General features: G+C 52.6%; 1 protein-coding gene across 3 annotated transcripts in view; it reads right to left on the bottom strand.

Annotated features, from left to right (window-relative positions):
• Positions 1–16564: 16564 nt before the first annotated feature.
• ADCY8 (adenylate cyclase 8) overlaps positions 16565–19080 on the bottom strand; it is a 222656-nt gene continuing 220140 nt past the window's right edge. For all 3 annotated transcript variants that reach the window (XM_086695517.1, XM_086695518.1, XM_086695516.1), the window contains one exon: positions 16565–17129. In XM_086695517.1, coding sequence (XP_086551643.1) covers positions 16642–17129 — 488 coding nt within the window. In that variant the 3' untranslated portion in view covers positions 16565–16641. The remainder of the gene's footprint in view (positions 17130–19080) is intronic.

Genomic DNA, 19080 nt, shown 5'->3' with positions numbered 1-19080 from the left:
TCCTCTCTCCCCTCCCGGCCAACATCGCCAAAACGACCCACGTCTCGTTACGGGCCGACGGAACCTTAGCAGGGGAGACCAGAGAAACGGGCCAGTACAATCCACTCTTCAGTTTAGATGTTACTTGCCCCCATGGATCCCATTTCCAAAGAGCTTGGACAGTCAGAACCTGAGAGCTGGGCCAGCATGTTTCTCCTTTCTTGGTGCCCTGGTACTGCTCAGAGCCATACAGTGTCCTCAAAATATCCGGCATCAAAAGATGTCGTAGAACAGCAAGCTTACATAAATGCTCCACGGCAAACATGGGAAGGATGACTAACCCCGGTTCTCTTTAAATATCTAGTGGAAGCCCAAGCGCTGAGGAGGGTCCCTCCCTCCCTCCCTCCCTCCTTTCTTTCCTTCCTTCCTTCCTTCCTTCCTTCACTTCTCCTTCTTCTTCTCCTTCTCCTTCTCCTTCTCCCCCTCCTCTTCCTCCTCCTTCTTCCTCTTCTTCCTCTTCTTCTTCTTCTTCTTCTTCTTCTTCTTCTTCTTCCTCTCCTTCTCTCTCTCTCTTTTAGAAAATAGCTTGACATCTTGCACTCTCTCACTATGGCAACCATCCCACTTGATTATCATTACTTGCCTTTTCTGCTAATGTATAGGTTTGGGGAGGGATGTGTGAATGTCCCCGTGCCCTGTATTCTGAAAACCTAGCATGGAGTCAAATTATTTATTAAATGAAGGAATGAATGAACCTTGGGTGTAGTGACACAGCTCCAAGGGCAGATAAAGAAACACAGGTCACTGGGGAGCTTTTGCAGCACCAGCCAGTAGAACAGAGGGGAGAGAAGTGTAAGCTGAACCTTCCTGGTCTGGAAACCCTCGAGCGGAGCACCCAGGACGTTCCTTTCCCTCCATTTGTGCCCACAAATGTGTCTGTTCTGGTGTCTGCTCAGCAGCAACATTTTAATGGGCACCGAACTTTCAAAAACAAACACTGGCCACGATCCTCGCTTTCTCTGTTCCAACCTTGACTCTAGTCCCAAACTCTGGACTTCACACAGACATGGCAAGGATGGGTGGATGCTGTGGAATAAACCGTATAGCGGTGGTTAATTCATGGTTTAGGCAGGAGGGTGCACACACATGCGTGCTTGCACTCACACACTCACACACACTTACACAGTCAACAGAAAGACAAATAACTCATCTATTTATCTCCTTTAAAGGACTTTGAGGCCTTCCAGTTATGGTGGCTTCAAGAGATGGGCAAATCCTCTTGGCCAAAAACAAGTGTGAAATTGGACAAAATAATCAAACAGGCCAGTTTAGGGCTCTGACAATCGACCATAGGCAGACAAGAAATTGAGAAGTGTATTTTTTAATAGCTTTATTGAGATGTAATTTACATAAAGTTAGGCTGTTTAAAGTGTTGGATGTAATAGTCGTTTTTGGTACGTTGATGGGATTGTGCCAGAGAAACGTTTATTTGGTGCACTTGGTGAAGGGGGTGTGGGTCTGTGGTCTTCTCGCCTGGAGCTGCCCCCTTGGCTCCTTCAGTTTGGGGCTGGCCTCAGACACCCTGAGCTCTGCTGAAAGGGGCCGTGTGAAGTGGGACAGGGGCCGAACACCTGCACCGCGCCAAGGGAGAGCTGCAGGCGTGGTAAATGGCTGAGGAAACAAAACCATTATTTTATGAGACACAACAGACGCAAACAAAATGCCGTTAATGATACCTGACATCGATTGCACGATGTGTCTTGATTTGAGAGATGTTAAAATGTGGCTCTTGGAATGGCTAGAAGAATACGGGAGGGGCAGGAGTTAGAGGGGTATGTGGCCGGGAACATGGAAGGTGCAGATGAGGTTGACTTTGAGTGTTATATAAGGGACAGATCAGGCAAGTGGTCCAAAGCTCAGCAGGCAATCTGAAGTGTGGATGCGGACTTGGTATGTCACTTAGGGGTGGTTTTGGAACCAGAGGCGACGATCTGATGGCCCAAGAGAGTGTGGAGAGCAGGGCCTAACACTAACCTCCCCGCTCCAGCCTCCTGCGAATTGTGACAACCAAAAATAGCTATAGATGTCGTCAAATGTCCATCGGGGGAGAATTTGCTCCCCACCCCATTCCTTTTGAGAACTACTGGGGTAGAGAAGAAGGAGGAGGAAGCCGAGGGGATACCTCGACTTTAAGATATACTTACATAATGAACACAGGGTAACTGAGAAGGAGCTTGGTGTTGATTAAACAATGGCGTGCCTAGTTTTTGTTTTCCCTTTTTTCATTTCACTTGGTGTGTGTTCTCTGGCCTTACAGTGAGCAGGCAGTGCTGAATTTCAGTTGCTAGTCCGCAGTAGTCCAGGTGTCACTTTTCAAACTTGACCACCCATGGCTGCATGACCCTGACCACTATCCAGCTGCATGGCCTTGACCACTCAGTGCTGCATGGACTTGACCGCTGTCCAGCTGCATGGTCATGACCACCCATGGCTGCATATCTTAGACCACTATCCAGCTGCATGGCCTTGACCACTCAGTCCCGCGTGGCCTTGACCACCGTCCATCTGCATGGTCATGACCACCCATTGCTGTATGGCCTTGACGACCATGCTTCAAATTCCTTTCTTCTTCCTCCTTTTCTTCCTCCTTCTCTCCCTCTCTTCTTCCTACCCTCTTTTTTCATAAATATTTATTGGAAGCCATGTCAATCTTGATTGGAAAATCATTAGGATATGAGCATACAAATGAATGTACTATTAGCCGTTGTAATAATGGCTATGAAGGAAACCTACATCTGACATCCTCGAAAATCCCTGTTAATCCTCCACTCCATGAACAACATGTGTCCAAGGGACTTCATGGCCTCTCAGGGATGACTTGGTGGCATGGTGTCCCCGTCAGTGAATTTCGGAGGATGCATGTCCTGGGTACGAGGGAAGCTGTGGAGACAGACTGTCCCACGTACGAGCCTTGTGACTTTGGCTAAGCTCTCCAGTCTTGTCTGGGATAAGCCTGAACTGGGATATAATAGTATATCATCCATGTAATAGGATTGTGGAGAGGTCTAGATGAGATCATTCACGATACGTGCTCGGACCAAAGCCTAGAGTGTAGTCCGTGCCCAGTAGATACTGTGCAGCTGCGAGGGTCTTGCAGCACATTGCCAGGAAGTGGGGTTGAGAGTGGGGTGGCGGGCAGGGGGCAGCCCAGACGATAGGCTTAAGGGGATAGTGCCAACAGGGATGGAGAAAGGAGAACACATTTCAGGTAGAGCTAGTAAGTAAGAGTAGGGCCTGAGGAGTTTTGGAGACAAGGGGGTCCCAACAGGCATGGGACCAGCAGCGCTGGTGCTCTATCAGCGTTAATGCCCGGGGCAAGGGTAAGGTGGGAACCATTACTTTGACCTTGAAGAGGGAGGACAGGAGGAGGCAGACAAACTGGGAGCACCTGTGGGGCCAAAAGTGTCAGCAGCCTTGGAATAGGAGAGAGGGTGGGCTTTAGGGGGCTTCAGTATGGCTTCATATGGTGCGAGAGGGGGCCTGGAGGGAGCAAAGACTCAACCAGCCTTCCGGTCAGCTTCCAGCACAATCTCATCCATGCTCGGTGCTCAAAAACCCCTGGCAGTGGGATGAAGAAACCATAGACGGTCTAGGTCACATAGGTCTGGTTATTCCACTTTTGCAGGTGATCAGAGACACTTAGTGTTTTGCTCAAGGTCACACGGCTGGAAAGTGGTAGGGCCAAGGCTTAAACTCAGGTCTCCGGGGTCCTGGGGCTCTTTCCTTTGAGCATACTGTGGCTCTGTTAGGATTTACTGTCTGGTCCCTGACTCCGAGCCAACCTCCCGTCCTCCTGATGGACTATGGGAAGGCAAAAGAGTGATGGGCCAAAGGAGTTCTCAGTTCCAATCCTAACGGTCCATGTCCCAGCTGTGTGGTCTGGGCAAACGTTTTAATTCTTTAAACCACATCATCTCCTCTGTCAAATGAGAAGGACTCAGCCTTTGCGCAGCATTACCTGACCGCCAGCTAGAATGCAAGCTCTGTGAGGGCAGGCACTGTCTCTTTTGTCCACGACTCTGTGTCCAGCACCAGCACCGGGAACAGTGCCTGGTCATTGCTGGAGTTGACCTCAGATGAGCATCCCTCCCACCGTTCAGGCTTTTATTCCGAAATTCGACCACAAGATGGCAGCAAAGGAAAGCGGGTCCCCATGACAAGGCTGTGGCCGGTCCAAGGGCCTCTCAGACTTTTCGGGTTGCTGGTCTCCCTGAATTAGGAAACGGAGGGCTCTCGCTGTTCCCCGAGCTTCCCTGTGCACCTAATTACTATCCTGTCTGCAGTGGCCCAGGGCTGCTCAGACGTGAAGAGGTAGCTTTCTGACCTTGGTCTAGTGGAGCTTTCAGTGGGAGCTTGTGTCTTAACTGGTCCCCACCGGGGCTTTGGGGACGGGGGGATGAGGTCAGCCTGGGATTGTGGATGAGAGGCTAGCGTTTGGCATGTCGTGGCGGTCTCTACAGGCTGATTACGAATCCACACCATCATCTCACTTCGAGACAGGTGTCATGATCATGGGCGGTGCCTTCAGATTTCAGGTTGCTTCCCATATCTTGGCCAGAGCAAATAATGCAGCAAAAAACAGAGCTTACCCTTCCTTTTCCGTCCAGGGCTCTTTGCCCACTCGTGGCAGGATTCTGGGAACCAGAACTCCTCTCTGGACCACCCTGTTCTCCTCCTGGCCCAGGAGCTAAGCAGCTGGGCGGGGCTGGTGGGGGACTCTCGACACGGGATCCCGTTGAGCTCCCGAGACAGGGACAGCTAGTCCCTTTCTACATAGGTGGGAAACTGAGGCTCGGAGAGATTAAATAACCGTCTCACATACCGAAACTCAGAAGAGGTGAAGGCAGCCTTTGCGGCCAGGATTCTGTCGCCTCTGAATACAGGTGCGACCTGAAACGAAAAAGGGAAACAGAAGAATTCTGACTTCCGCTCAATCTCTCTCATTTCTTGGCCCCTTTAACTGTGCCTCCTCACCTCACCTCAATCCTGTTAGCTGCGATTCTGATCTCCAAAGGGGATTCAAACCTTCTGGTGTCTCAGGCATTTGCATCAAGATTCCGGCACTCTCTGTAATCGGTAGTTACGGGCCCACTTCAAAAAGCCTTCCTCCCCTGCCCGCTTTCCGTCTCCTTTTACTGTGCTGGGCAGGAGCGACTGGCCAGCGCCAGCTCCCGGCATCCTCAGGACTGGACGCAGGTGCCCCCCGCTTTCCTGTTCCCTGTTGATCCTCTGCCCCCTCCCCTCCAGGAGCTTAGCCCCGGGTGGCAAAGGCCGGCCTCCCTGCCTGCCCGTGGCTCTGCAGCTAAGTGGCATTTCCTCTGCGGCGCTGGAGGTGCGCCAGGCGGCCCCCATGCTGCTCTCTGCGGTCTCTCTGCCCGGCCCTCACCCAGGGATGGTGACATCAATGAAAATGAGGCCAGCCGAGAGTGAATTTAATAAGCACGGGAAAGACTGCAGTCTGAGACTGAGGCTTGAGCTAAATGGGGCTGTGGGATCTTTAAGCAACAGAGAAAATCAGCAGCCTGAACACAGGCGCAGGTAACAGACCCCAGAGGCCCTGGGCCGTGGCCAAGGGACATCTCGGACCCGCAAGTTTCATGTAAAGGGGATGCCGGCCTGGGTTCTGGCCGAGGACACCGACTGGGGGCTCCGAGTCTGGGGTGGGGTGGGTTATCCGCACTCTTCCCTCAGCTCCCCCTCTCTCTGGCCCAGGACACCCCCTTGGAGGACTTTTTGGATCCATTTGTCATCTGTGTGGTCGGAAGACCGTGGTAGATGGCATGGGACCTTCTGCGCCCCCTCCGTGCCCTCTAGCCCTCCCTGTCCCCACAAGGAAAGTGAGTTCAGGACACTCACAGGGCACAGACTGGTGAGCTGGCAGGGTTATATCCCACAACACAGGGGCCTATCCTCTGCTCTTTTCTTAGACTTCCTGTCTCTCTCTATGGGGCAGAATTGGTAAACTGAGCCAGGACTCTCCCTAACCCCCTTCCAGCTTGAGATCTGGCTGTTTCTTCCTGTCCCCCTGCCCTACTCTGCTGGTCCCGATGTTTCCACTGGTTGGAGAGGTAGGATGCTGGGTGTGTAAGCGGCCAGCACAGCTCAACTTTAACCAGAGGGCAGGTCCCCCGGGGTCACTGTTGGCGGAGCCAGCAGCGAAGAAAGCGGTACTCCAACTCCGCGGCTGCTGTTGCGTGTGCGCGCGCGCGCACATATGTTGACAAAGACCCCCCTTGACGACTATTTGTCAGGGCTCCTAGGAGCCCTCTTCTCAACTTGGCCTCAACCTTGGCCTTTCGTATCTGTCCTGTCCTCGCTGGGTCTGCCTAGAGCAGTTTGGGCAAGAATCCCGCTAAGTCATCCCTGCCACCCCGGATACTCGATCGGGTTCCTCGGCCCCACCTTTGATGCCCCCTTCTTCAGCCTCCCGGCGATTTTCCATCCACTGGCCCCTCCCCCGCTCCTTGGTTGTAAATCCCCACTCGTCCTTCTATTCCTTTGGCGTTGAGGTCCATTTCTCTCCCCTGTGATTCCCTACGCTGTGATCTTGAATGAAGTCTTCCTTACCATTTAAAACATTTTTTAAGTTTATTTATTTAGAATCCTAAGCAGGCTCCTCCTCCCTGTCAGCACAGAGCCCCATGTGGGGCTTGATCCCACGAACTGTGAGATCACAACTGAGCCGAAATCAAGAGTCCGATGCTCCGCCCGCGGAGCCACCCAGGCGCCCCATTTTAAGAAGGGTCAGAATAATTCTCTCTTTAGTAGTGTGTGTTTGTGTAAGTCTGTGTAGAAAGAGCTTTCTCAGCTCACCCTTAGGGAGGAAGGGGAGAAGGAAAGGCAGGATTAGGACACCTCTGTGTCCTCAGCTCTAAGAGTAACATTTTGACAACGTAACGTGTTCACATGATCCAGCCAGGTCAGGCTGATCCACTGGAATGTAAGCGCCACTCAGCGGTGGGGGACGGGGCTGTGCGTTTTGTTCGCCACCGTGTCCTCCCACCTAGAAGAGAAGGAATGTATATTGGAAGAAAGAATAACTCTATGCCCAGGGGCCAGCGCTGAGGGTGATGTGCCATATGGGTTGGGGGGGGGCGGTCCATGGTGTTTGGCAGTCTGGGATGATGTGTGGTGCCATCGGGCACGGAGTGACCTGAGAGTGAGCTGGACACGGTCCCCCCCTCCTGACTGGTACTGTGTAGTAAGAGGAAGTCATCGATTAAGCATGCGATAACGTGAAGTCTGGCAGTGCTGATGGGGCAAAGTATGGCAAACTTGGAGGCACGAGTGAGAACAGATGACTCTGTGTAGCGGGGGGACGGGGAAGGTGCCCCAGAGCAGTTACTTCTAAGGCGAGTCCTTGGGCCGTCCCAGCAGGTTGGGGGGAAGGAAGTGGTCTTTGTCTGCCTGGGGCATGGAAGGCGGCGGGCACGAGTTAGAGACATGGCTGGAGAGGGGTCAGGGACCAGGTCTGGAAGGGCTTTCCAGAGAGTTTGGGCTGTTTCCTGTCAGCGGGCACACCTGCATCCTGCTGGTTTACATCTTCCCTCCTGTGTCCATTTAGTGGTTCATTTGTTCATTCATTTATTCATTCATTCTGCGGCCACTGCATCAGCCACAGTGTTAGAAGGAAGAAAGTGACATGGTCCCAGTCTCGAGGACTTCACGTCTGATGGGGAAGCTTGAGGTGCCGTCACTTAGTTATTTGGGCTCTGCACCCCCTTCTTCCAATGCATCCCTTCCTACATGAGGCCCGGATGCTATTGGCCTTGACGTTGGCCAAGGTACTATTTTTCAGAGGTTGGATTCTCCGGAAGAGAGAGATCCCTTTTATTTAAGCAAGGGGGGACTCGGCGCGTTGCATTTTAAACTATTAGTGTGAACTGTGACCTCATCTGTAATTAGCAGATGGGGAAGTCACAGGCAATTAGCAGCGCAGGGTGACAGCACCTGGACCGAGAGGCAGCACAATGTGCTGTAGTGCGCGGTGGGGAGCTGGAAGGGACAGCCCCCGCGTGCTGGTTGTCGCTGTCAACTTGGACCCACTGTCACCCTCCTGTGAGGCCTTCTCTCCATCACAGAGGAGCCAGGGAGTGCACCCTAGAATCACCTCCTCCACGGAGTCCTAGGTGACAGTTTTCTAAGGTGCACAGTGTTTGAGGGCTCTGGGGTCTGATCAAGGGAAAGTAGGCGGCCACGTCGACTGTAGCTTGCTCAGGCTTTCTTCGGGCAACATGTTGATGGGTTTGCACTCCAGTTCACCCGGCCCCAAGGTCCACACACTTAACCACTAGATGACACGGTTTCACTGGATCCAGGAGGGTGGGCTTAAAGTCAGACAGCTGTTATGGGAGAAAGGATTCACCGCAGGATCTTAACCAGGAGTGTGTGTGTGTGTGTGTGTGTGGTTGTGTTGGCAAGGGGTCGGGAGCAGGAGGAAGGAGAAGGGAAGGCAGGTTGGAGAACCTTCTGGATGGGCCTCAGCTGAGCTGGGATTCCGGGAGCTCCTCTCAGGGCCGCAGGGGCAACAGGAAGCTAGAAGAGAAGACGAGTTCCTTCACAGAGGACTGGACTAGAAGCTCATGGGACATCCCGGTGGCCTTGCCTGGAACCAGTGAGATGTTTGATTTCTCAGTTCAGGAGAGAGGAGCGGGCTTACCATCTAGGTGTGAGAATCACCAGCAGAGGTGTGGGTGATGTCATGGGAAGAAGTTCCGATGGATGGATGGGGGAAGCGTGGAGGGGGAGAAGGCAGCTTAGGATGGGGGAGTCAGACAACTGCTCTAAGAAGCTTGACTGAGGTCGGAGAGGTCGAAGTGACACCGGCAGGGATGGCGCTGGACGGCAAGGGGAGGCGAGCGTTCAGGAGGGAGGGAGCAGTGGCTGAATCAAACTCTTTGTCAAGGTCAAGCACCATGACTGTCCAGCTTGGACCTTTCCTCTGAACTCCACGCGCCCATGCAGGTGGGCAATAGACACCTCAACTTTACCTGCCCGGAAGCGAACCTGTGGCTCCCTCACCCAAACCCAGCTCCTTCTCCTGCACTCTGAATCTCAGCACCCTTCTAGTTCATCGGTCCTCAAAGCGTGGTTGTCCTGGCCCCGTCTCCTCCATAGCTCACATCCAATCCCTCATCAAGTATCATAAGCTCAGTGTGTACATATCCAGATATACCCAGAATCCGACCACTTCCTGCCCCTGCAGCTCCCAGCGTGGTGCAGGCACGTCCGTTATCTCACGGGTTATTGCACTGACCTCCTGACTTGTCACCCTGCTTCTGCCCTTTCCCTGTCGCTCTAGCACAACACAGCAGACAGATGTCACTGCAAAAAAAACACGTGACTCCTCTGCCCCAAACCCGTCTCATTTCACGGGTGGCCCATCTCGTTCGGAGGAAAGCCCTTAGTGTTGAGGGGACATCCAGGGACCAAAGGGTGTGGGTGTGCCAGTCTCTTTCCTGCCTGGCTGCTGAGAGATTTGTTTCAAAACTCAGTATTTGTCCAGCCCCCCACCTCTTCCCCCATGCCTTCGCTAAAACCAGTTTAACAATCCCAAGCACTGGTCATCTGAACAAAAGAGATATATTCCTTTCAATCAAGAAGACGCATATTTCGGGGCACCTGGTTGGCTCAGCTGGTGAAGCGTCTGACTCTTGGTTTTGGCTCAGGCCATGATCTCACAGTGTGGGTTCGAGCCCTCTCTCATTGTGGAGCTTGCTTGGGATTCTCTCTCTCTCTCTCTCTCTCCTCCCCTTCTCTCTCTCTCTCTCTCAAAATAAGTAAGTGAACTTAAAAAAAGATACTTCTTTCGGCAGGAACATGGTAAATGTCAGGGGATGTGATGTCTTCTACAGGAGGCTGGGGTTTCCCTGGCTATGTCTGCACACCCATCAGAGGCCAGCCTGCAGCCCCCAGCTGCCACCAAGAGAGGGCATTTCTCTCCGAGGCTGCCCAAGGGAAGGTGTTCCAAAGTGTCCATTGCTTGGGCGACTTCAATAGTTTCTTTTGGGGCTAGTTTGGTCATTTCTGCAGAACAGCAAGCTGTCACTCAAAAGAACCCTTGGTCAATTGTTCACCGCTTGCTCCGGGCATGTCATACAACTGTCCTTCCCGTTTTTAATAATCTCTACCCCGTGGGGACAGTGAAGGTGGCTAATGGTGGGACTTCAGGCGTTAAGAAAAGAGGTTGGCTGCTGGCATTTGTAATGATCATCAGCCTTATAAATGTGCATAGGAGGGAAGGAGTCAGGACAAGCAAGAAGAAACGTTTTCCAAGGGATGGCATTTCCCTATTTTTCTTCTGTTGCTGAAATGTTTCTTTGGACTGGGCACCAGGGCCACATTCCTGGTTACAGAGGAGGGATGGGTGTCGTGGAACAGTCCTTCGGAATGCAGATGCCCAGTGTGTGTGTGTGTGTGTGTGTGTGTGTGTGTGTAAGCTTATGTGTACACAAACTGAGAAGGGGCCGAGTTTTGGGTTGGGGCCCAGCCGTGTGGGGCAGAGGTGGGTGTGGAGATGTGGGCACCAGAAGCGGAGTGAGGACGAGGGTTGTGGGGGCTGGCAGGCATCACAGGCTTCCAGGGGACCTCCAGCCAGCCTCACTCGGGCTCATGGGGCAAGGAGGACCTACGCGATGTTCAGGCCACAGCGTGGCCTTACTTGCAGTGAGCAAAGGAGAAGAGGTCAGAGCACCCATGTGGAGTCAAAGGTCATGAGACAGGAGTCGGTTCTCTGCACTGGCTCCAATTCCGGTCCTGGTTGTTGAATCTTGACCAAATGTGTCGCCCTCTTTGGGCTTTCATTTTCATGTATACAAAAATCAAGACTTCGGGCCACATGTGATCTGTAAGCTCTTTTCAGCTTTCACGCTTTAGGTTTAGATAGAGCTTTTAAAACGTTCATTTTTACTGATTTTTATGAGCCTGGGTGTGCTGGAATATTGAGATAACAATCCCTCTCCCTGACAGTTGTTATGAAGGTCAAATGAAATCATTTTTGGAAATGGGCTTCACAAACTGTAAAGCACCCTGCAAATGTTAGTTCTCATTACCACGATCGTTAGGATAATGTCAAGACAGGAGTCAGTGAATTACGAAAGAACTATATTTGAGTTTATTTCCAAACGGGAGCTGATGGCACTTGAGGCAAGCTGTCTGTTTTATAAAAGAGAAAGACAGGTGCATGGAGTCGACTGAGAACGCTTTGGATGCTCACGCAAAGAATGGCGATATTCTCTTCCTGGGGCCAGAGGGCAGGATGGTGGCCGGAGGTGTGTGGCTGATGGGCAATTAATAATTCAAATCGGCACAGGGTGCTATGCTTCAGGGCACCCGGCCCCCTGGTAACTCATCAATAAAATATTGGGTTCGGTTGTTTGGAGCCCACAGCTAATCTGAGAGCAGCACTCTCACTTGGAAATGCTGGCTGGCACAGGGAAGCAGAGCGTCAGAAGAGCCTGCGGGTCTGGAATAAAAATGTCAGGGAAGGAAATGAATCTCCAACACCCTTTCTCTCACTGCCTCCGAAAGGGCAGCCTTGAAATCTGGGTCAGCAGTGGTTACTGCGGCCCTGGGAAGATTCGGCCCCGGCCGTGCACGGTGTCGAGCTGGCTCTCTCGGCAAGGTGTCTGTCCACCTCTGTTCCGGGAGGGCTCCAGACCCTCTGGCTCAGGGTGGGATCCCCAAGGGTCCAGTGAAATCCTCTGCAGCTCTTCAGGTCAATCCACATGCTTTACTTTGGCTTAATTATACCTTTTTATCATTATTATTATTTATTAAAAATAAATTTATTATGCATTTTATTTATCATTTTTATTTTTAACATTTATTTATTTTTGAGAGACAGAGCGTGAGCAGGGGAGGGGCAGAGAGAGAGGGAGACACAGAATCCAAAGCGGGTTCCAGGCTCTGAGCTGTCAGCACGGAGCCGGACAAGGGGCTCGATCTCACGGACTGTGAGATCATGACCTGGACTGTGAAGTTGGATGCTTCACCGGCTGAGCCACCCAGGCGGCCCTCATTGTTTTCATTATAAAGTAATGTACACTCTTTAAAGCAAATTTTGTAAATGCAGACAAAGAAACAAGGCTTTCCCCAAGACAAAGGGGAGTGACCAATGCCCATTATTTCAGAACAACCTTCATGTGTGATGTCGATGACAAGCTATGCTGGGGTGTGGCAGAGGGCCAGGCTGCTGGGTGACGAGACACTCGGTCGCTTGCCATCCGTACGGCAGCCTTACGAGGCGTTGTGGGTGGACAACCATTTATCTAATTACGGAGCAGTGCCGCAGACATTTTTGGGGTGTTTCCTAGTGTATGATATTTTAACCATGTTTCTCAGATCTGAAAGCTTCAAAATTGCCAAATCGCAGCGGCTTCCGTTGCCATCCTCGTGGGGCAGGGGAAGAACCTGGGGGGCACGACTTACGCTACTGGCCCAACATCAAACCACTGACAAGTGGTGGGGGGGACGGGATTCAAACCGCGGCCTGTGTACCTCCAGGAATTGCCCTCGGGGCTCTCAGCCCAGTATGTTCTGTCCCCGACCGTCTCCACATCACAACCTGCAAAGAGTCAGAGGCTGTCTGACCTCCTGGGGTGGAAGGGGAGGCTGTCGACGGTCCGGGCGAGTGGTGCTGGCTGGGTTGTCCCCCCTGACTGCTGTTCCAGAATTCTGCCCTGGCTCACCCATCTTCTCTGCCCGCCAGGGAATCTGCTCCCACTTTCAACTTTCATTTAATGAATATCGTTCGCCCACCACAGGGCTAGGCAGTGGTGCTTAAGGGCAGGACTCTGGAACGAGAGCTCCTGAGTTTGAATCCTATTGCCACTCTTTGCTGGGTCGAAGACCTTACAGCGTGAGTCGCTCAGGAGCTCTGCGTCTCAGCTTCCTCCTCTGTGAAATGGTGATGACAGCACAGTACTCACTTCCAACTGAAGGAGGGAGGCAGTGGAACTGGTGGGGGAGCATTTCTGACCTCCAGGTGATCCGCCTGACTTTACGGGAGGGCAGAATGCGAGGCAGCCGGGGCTCAGACCCAGCCCTTGGAGGAATAACTTACCTCTTCCCTAAGAGGGGCTGTGTTCATCTCTGGGGAAGGCATGCATCACCCACACAGGCTGATAAACGCAGTTGGGGGGCGCGACAAAAGATGTCATCACTGTCCAGAATACACAGCTGTTGAGAAAGCCCGTCTATTGGGCCTGAACGTCTGTAGACTAAGCCAGGCCCTGTTCTGTGTTTCTCTTTGTATTTCACCATTTGGGGCACTGTTTCCTTGGCCAGAGTTTTTACAGTTGGCATTCCTAAGATCAAATCCAAAATTTCACAAGCAGAATTCAGTGGGGGTGGGGGGGAAACATGAGGTTGGAGCCCCTGGCTGGAACAGGATGCCAGGTTTGTTTTGGAGTTAAGAACAGGTTCCCAGAAATCACTTGACATTTGAAGTTCTTTTTGTAAATGAGATGAACAGACCAAAAAAGTAGGCAAACAGAAAACAGCTCTCTCATTTCAAGAAGACTGTCTTTCTTCACCACCCCCTCCAGCCTTGCACAAGGCCCGAGAAGAGGCGTGCCTCTTAGTTACATCAACCACAGGCCAGTCTCCCGGTTCTGTCTCTGCAGACCCGCTGGGGCCACGGAATGGGCTGACCCGGGGGCAGGGACCCAACGCTTTGGGGCCAGAAAAAATTGGAGCAGAGTTCAGATGTCCACTGGGTAGGGTTCTTGATAATTCAGTGAGGATTCTTGGCACCATTGTGCCTCCTTGCTCCTCTGTTTATTTATTTTCGGGTTTTTATTTATTTGGAGAGAGAGAGAGCGAGTGAGCATACATGTACAAGTGGGGGAGGGGCAGAGAAAGAGGGAGAAAGAGAGAATCCCAAGCAGGTTCTGCACGGTCAGCACAGAGCCCGACTCAGGGATTGAACCCACAAACCGTGAGATCATGACCTGAGCCGAAACAAAGAGTCAGACACCTCGCCCCCTGAGCCACCCAGGTGCCTGTGCTCCTCTGTTTAATGGAGCCCTGAAGGAAGCCACGTGTCCCATCCCCCACCCCCGTCTCCTCCGTGAAGCCTGTTTCACTTTAGGGCTCGTCATCACTGAGTCAGCGACAGGTTCTGGGTGGAGTTTCACCCCCGAAGTGGCAGTATCCAGGAGCCTGGGTCTGGCTTCATGCCTCCTCCTTTGGTTCCTGCCCAGTTATCTTGCTTAGGATGACATTCTTCTAGTCCAGGGACTGGGTCCTGAGTTCCAGCTCAGAGCTTGGGGACAACATCTGTGCTGGGTAATCTCTTTCCCTGGGACTGGATCCATCTCACCGTGGCCTGTCTGCTGCATGCCGCCCATAGAATCTAGAAGGATCCTGCCCTCCGGATCAGACCAAAGCTTGATGGCCCGCATCAAGTCTTCTCTGTCTTTGGGAGACAGTGCTGTCACAGCCTGACTGCCGTCGCCGAGGCCGGCCTCTTTGCCGGGATGTTTGCCGCAGCCCCAGACCCCCAGCTTCCCTCCTCTTCTCTGCGGCTCCAAGTCTCAGCACCCCCTGGGCTTTACTTTGTTTCAGTGTCCTCAGAAACTCGCCTGAATAAACCAGGAGGCTTCCTCTGCGTCTGTGAAGATAATGATGAACCCTGGCATCAGAAGGACTTTACAGTTCACCTGATGCCGTCTTCTCATTCCGTTGGGACCTCAGGTAGTTCTCGGGTAGGTGTATAGTTTCTGAGAGCAAAGGCCATTACCCACATGGCTCAAAGTTCAAGGGTCCCCCGCCTCTGTGCGTCGTGCTTCTCTGGAGACCGTAGTCTCTCTCCTACCTTGGGAGGGGGGCTCACCTGAAATATTCTGGGCAGGTACTTCCTTGAAAGCATGTCCACTGGAGGTACGTTTCTTCTAAATGGCCGTCGTTAAGAGTGCAAGAGTTTAGAGAATGGTCGGGATTTCATCCTTCTCCTTCCATTGCTTAAACCTTGTACGTTCCCCCAACACAGAACTTACCAGAGCAGCTGCGCGTTGGCAAAGATGGACTTAGACGAGTGTCGATTCTTACGGAAGAGATTATGCTCCTCGCTGTGTTTCATTTTACTCTTAGTAGTGAACACAGGGAGACCCCATTCCCTAACTTCCCCTGGAGTGAGGGGGGCCAGTGACGGAGCTCGGGCTGGTGACGGCACTAATGTGCCACTTCCAGGCCAGGTACCTAAGATCTTCTGAGTGACGCTCCTTCCTTCCTGCCTTCTCCTCAGCAGGCTGGACACAGGGGATCAGGCAGAAAGCTCTACGTCCTGAGAGGAAGGAGGTTAAGCCCTGACATCATTGTATGGAGCCCCCACCGCCCCCCGCCCCCCGCCCCATAGGACACGAATGACAGAAATCTCATCGTGTTTTAGCCACTAACATGGGAGTGATTCTCAATACCGGTCAGCCTTGGCTGCCCCCTATGGTTCTGATCCCGGTTCTACAACTAATTATACGGTCTGGGGAAAATCCTTTACTTTTCTGAGCTCTCTCATCTGCATGAAACTTTGCTGGAAGTCTTTGTGGTCACAGGAGAAGATCTCAGGAGGCAGTCTTTCCGGGGGAGAGTGAACCTTTCTGCAACAGCTTCCCCACCCACTGCCTTTGGGGCTGGTCCTCCACCAGATCACGTGGGTTTGATCCCACCTCGGGGCCTTTGCCCTTGCCGTTCCTTCCCATGGGGCCACTCTCCTCCCAAGGTGCTTCGTTCTCATTGTTTAGGGCTAATCTTCAACAGGAAGTCCTCAAAGAGGCCTTCCTTGTAGATCCCAGTTACACGGCATCCCCGACCTCCAATTCTCTATCCCAATTGTCCGCCCCAATTTTCTCTACGGCATCTACCCCTATCTGGAAGTAGATTGCTTATGTGTTGGTTTAGAGGAACGTTATGGATTATCCCCACGCTGACTGCTAGTTCTGCGAGGGCCAGACTTTTGCCAGGATTTCTCTGGAGCTTAGGAAAGTACAGGCACAGCTCAACACACGCTGGCTGAGGGCATGCACACAGTACCGTGAGGGTCGCGTGAGGTCATTACGTAAAGGGTCTGGCACTGTGTCCTGCGCGTGACAAGAGCTCGACAGGGGCGCCTGGGTGGCTCAGTCGGTTGAGCGTCCAACTTCAGCGCAGGTCATGATCGCGCGGTTTGTGAGTTCGAGCCCCGCGGTGGTCTCGCTGGTGTCAGCCTGGCTGGGTAGACCCTGCTTTGGATCCTCTGTTCCCCCCTCTCTCTGCCCCTCTCCTACTTATGCTCTCTGTCTCTCCCCAATAAATAAAACATGAAAAAGTAATAAGGGGCACTTGTGTCGAGTGTCTGCTTACACGTCCCTCTTTCATACTCAGTTGTGAGCCTTTCAAGGTCAAGGGAGCAGGTCTTATTTATCTGTGCTTCCCAAAGAACCTCGTGCATTCGAGGTGATCGATAAATGTCTCTGATTTGAGGAGAAGCTCAAATCCTGTCTTCAGTCTAGTGTATCCCAAGACCAATGAAACCATCCTTGTTCTAAAAAAAATTAAACCTTTTTATTAGTATATTTATTTTATATATAAAAGAAATACAAAAAAGGAAACACAAAGAAAATGCTTTCATGGCAAATCGGACTTGTCGGCGCCCTCAGCCTGGGCCCCGGGCTCTGGCCCACTGGGTGTCAGCAAAGTCCGCCGGTTGTAGTGGCCCTTGATGATCCCTGTGTTGATGTTCTCATTGAGCAACTGCTTCTGCCTTTGCCTGTTGAGGGACTGGACAAGGCCCAGGACGACTGCGGCCAGTGAGTACTGCCCGGGCAGTCTTCTCGGGGGCAGGATGAATGGGTTGGGTTGGACTCTTCCCAGGAGAAAGTACGTTTTGATTTTCCCTTCCTGCTCACTGATGCCCTTCACGTAGATCTCCCCTCGGTAGTCGAAGGCAAAGCCCTGGTCCTTCAGGATGAGATAGGTCTCCTCGGGGACTTGGATCCTGCCGCTGACCCCTGTGCTGTCCATTCGGCTCGCCAGGTTCACAGTTTTGCCCCAAATGTCATATTGTGGCTTCTTAGCGCCGATGACCCCAGCTACCACGGAGCCGTGACTGATGCCTGCGAGCGAGCAAAGGAGCGAGAGGTAAGAGAAGAGGGACATCACCGAGGTGGCTGCACCCCTGCCTGGGACAGTGAGCAGGGAAGGTATGGTCTCTGTGGATCCCGCCTCGGCCGCTCACTGGGTGAGCGGCCTGGGTCAGTTACTTAGCCTGGGTGGACCTCACTTTTCCCACGTGCAGAGTAGAAGGAAGATGGAATGAGATAACGGGAGGAAAGCCTTGGCATGGTGCCTGACTACCAGGGACTGCTCCCGAGCAAATTAGGAGAATTTTCACCAGGACGCTGACGTAGCCCGTGGGACTGATGGAGCACTGTGCCACGAGTCAGGACGCTGGGGTCTCCTCCAGCCTCCGCTGTTGCAGTGCTCTGAGAGCCTGGGTAGACCTTTGCCTTCTCTGTTTTAGTCCAGGGCCTGAGCGTCATTCCCTTGGTCCGTGGCACAAGCCTCCCAACGGGCCTCCCTGCCTCCTCCCTTGTCCTCCAGCAGACCAGCCCCCACGCCTCCCACCCCAGCAAGAGGGCTGGTGCGCATCTGGCCAAGTTCCAACCGCTTCAACACCTGCCCCGGCCCCTTTTGCCTGTAGGATGAAGCCCAGGCCCCTTGGGATCACAGCCAAGGGCTCCTCGAACCTGGCTCGTCCTGCTTTGTCAGCCTCCTTCACCGCCACCCTCTCCTTCACCTTTGTGTCCGCACTGACCCGCTAGAGTCCCCCCTCACCTGCCGGCCGTCGCCCACCTCTGTGCCTTTGTCCCTGCCTTTCTTTCTGCTTGGACTATCATTTCTGCCCAACCCCCACATCTCATTTGGCAAATGCCTTTTAAGACATCTTCGATGCCTCCTCCTTTACGAGACGTAGACTTCTCTGCCAGGAGTAATAGCATTTCACCAAACACGTTGGTGAGCACGTAGGTCTCCTTCTATTGGACTTTGAATTTCTCGTGTATTCTACTAAATTGACTAGACACCTGCTAGGTACCAGCACTGTTCCAGGCACCGGGGCAATGGGTGGGAAAGAAAAGAGACAAGAGCCCCAACCCTCATGGGGCTTACCTTCACCTGGAGAGAAGGAAATATCAAAACAAGTAATACAATATCAATGAATAATAGAGGCTAGAACGAAAACCCGGTCAGGTTAAAGGAAGAGAGAGGTGGGAGGCGGCATTTTGGAGGAAGGTGGCTAGGGAAGGGCCTTTCTGAGCAGCCATCTGAAGGATGTGGTGGGACAAGCCATGCAGATGTCTGGGTTGGATCATTCTAGGCGGAAGGAAGTACAACCCCTCCCCGCCCCATACAAAATAAACAGAAATCAGAGAAGCAGACCCTACAGAATGTGTGGGCATCACAGTGATGGGGCTCCCTCCACGCCTTGCGGAGCCCCTCACAGGCATCACCCCGTCTGATCCCTCGTTACTGCTACGAGGCAGGCAGGGGTGGGGGTAATAATATCACGCCCAGCTTGCACACGAGGAAACTGACCTTCAGAGGGTTGGAATGACGGGCCCAACTTCACAGAGGTGGCCACAGCTGACCCCAGACACAAACAGAGGTGCCCCGTGAAATGGGGAAAATAATCTTCTAACCTCTGATCTATGCCAGCACTGTGAGATTTCACACCAAGGGTCGGCCCTGAGCCCAGCGACATCTCCCGCCTTTGTTCAGGGTTAAAGTTCTGGTTTTTAGTCCTGGTTCCGTTGTGTGGTCAAAGGATTTCAGCAAGGACACGTAGGGTCAGTGGAAGATGCGGGAACAAGCCTTGAACATCCCATCCATAGACCAAGAACATAAAATAGAGCTTTTATATATGAACAAAGATCTGACAAGTCAGATACTGGTATTTCTTGACTGTTTTTTTCTCGAAAGCTGGTGAGGGAGAGCCAAGTTAAGTAAAACGGCATGAAGGCCAGAGGAGATGTAAAATACGAAGACTGTGGCAAAGGCCGTCTTAGG

Source organism: Puma concolor, chromosome F2, assembly GCF_028749965.1.
Source record: "Puma concolor isolate L17-30 chromosome F2, mPumCon1.1.hap2, whole genome shotgun sequence".
NCBI classification, from domain to species: Eukaryota; Metazoa; Chordata; class Mammalia; order Carnivora; family Felidae; genus Puma; species Puma concolor.
The sequence above is the reverse complement of the archived record's forward strand: the minus strand, read 5'-3'. Positions and strand labels throughout refer to the sequence as shown.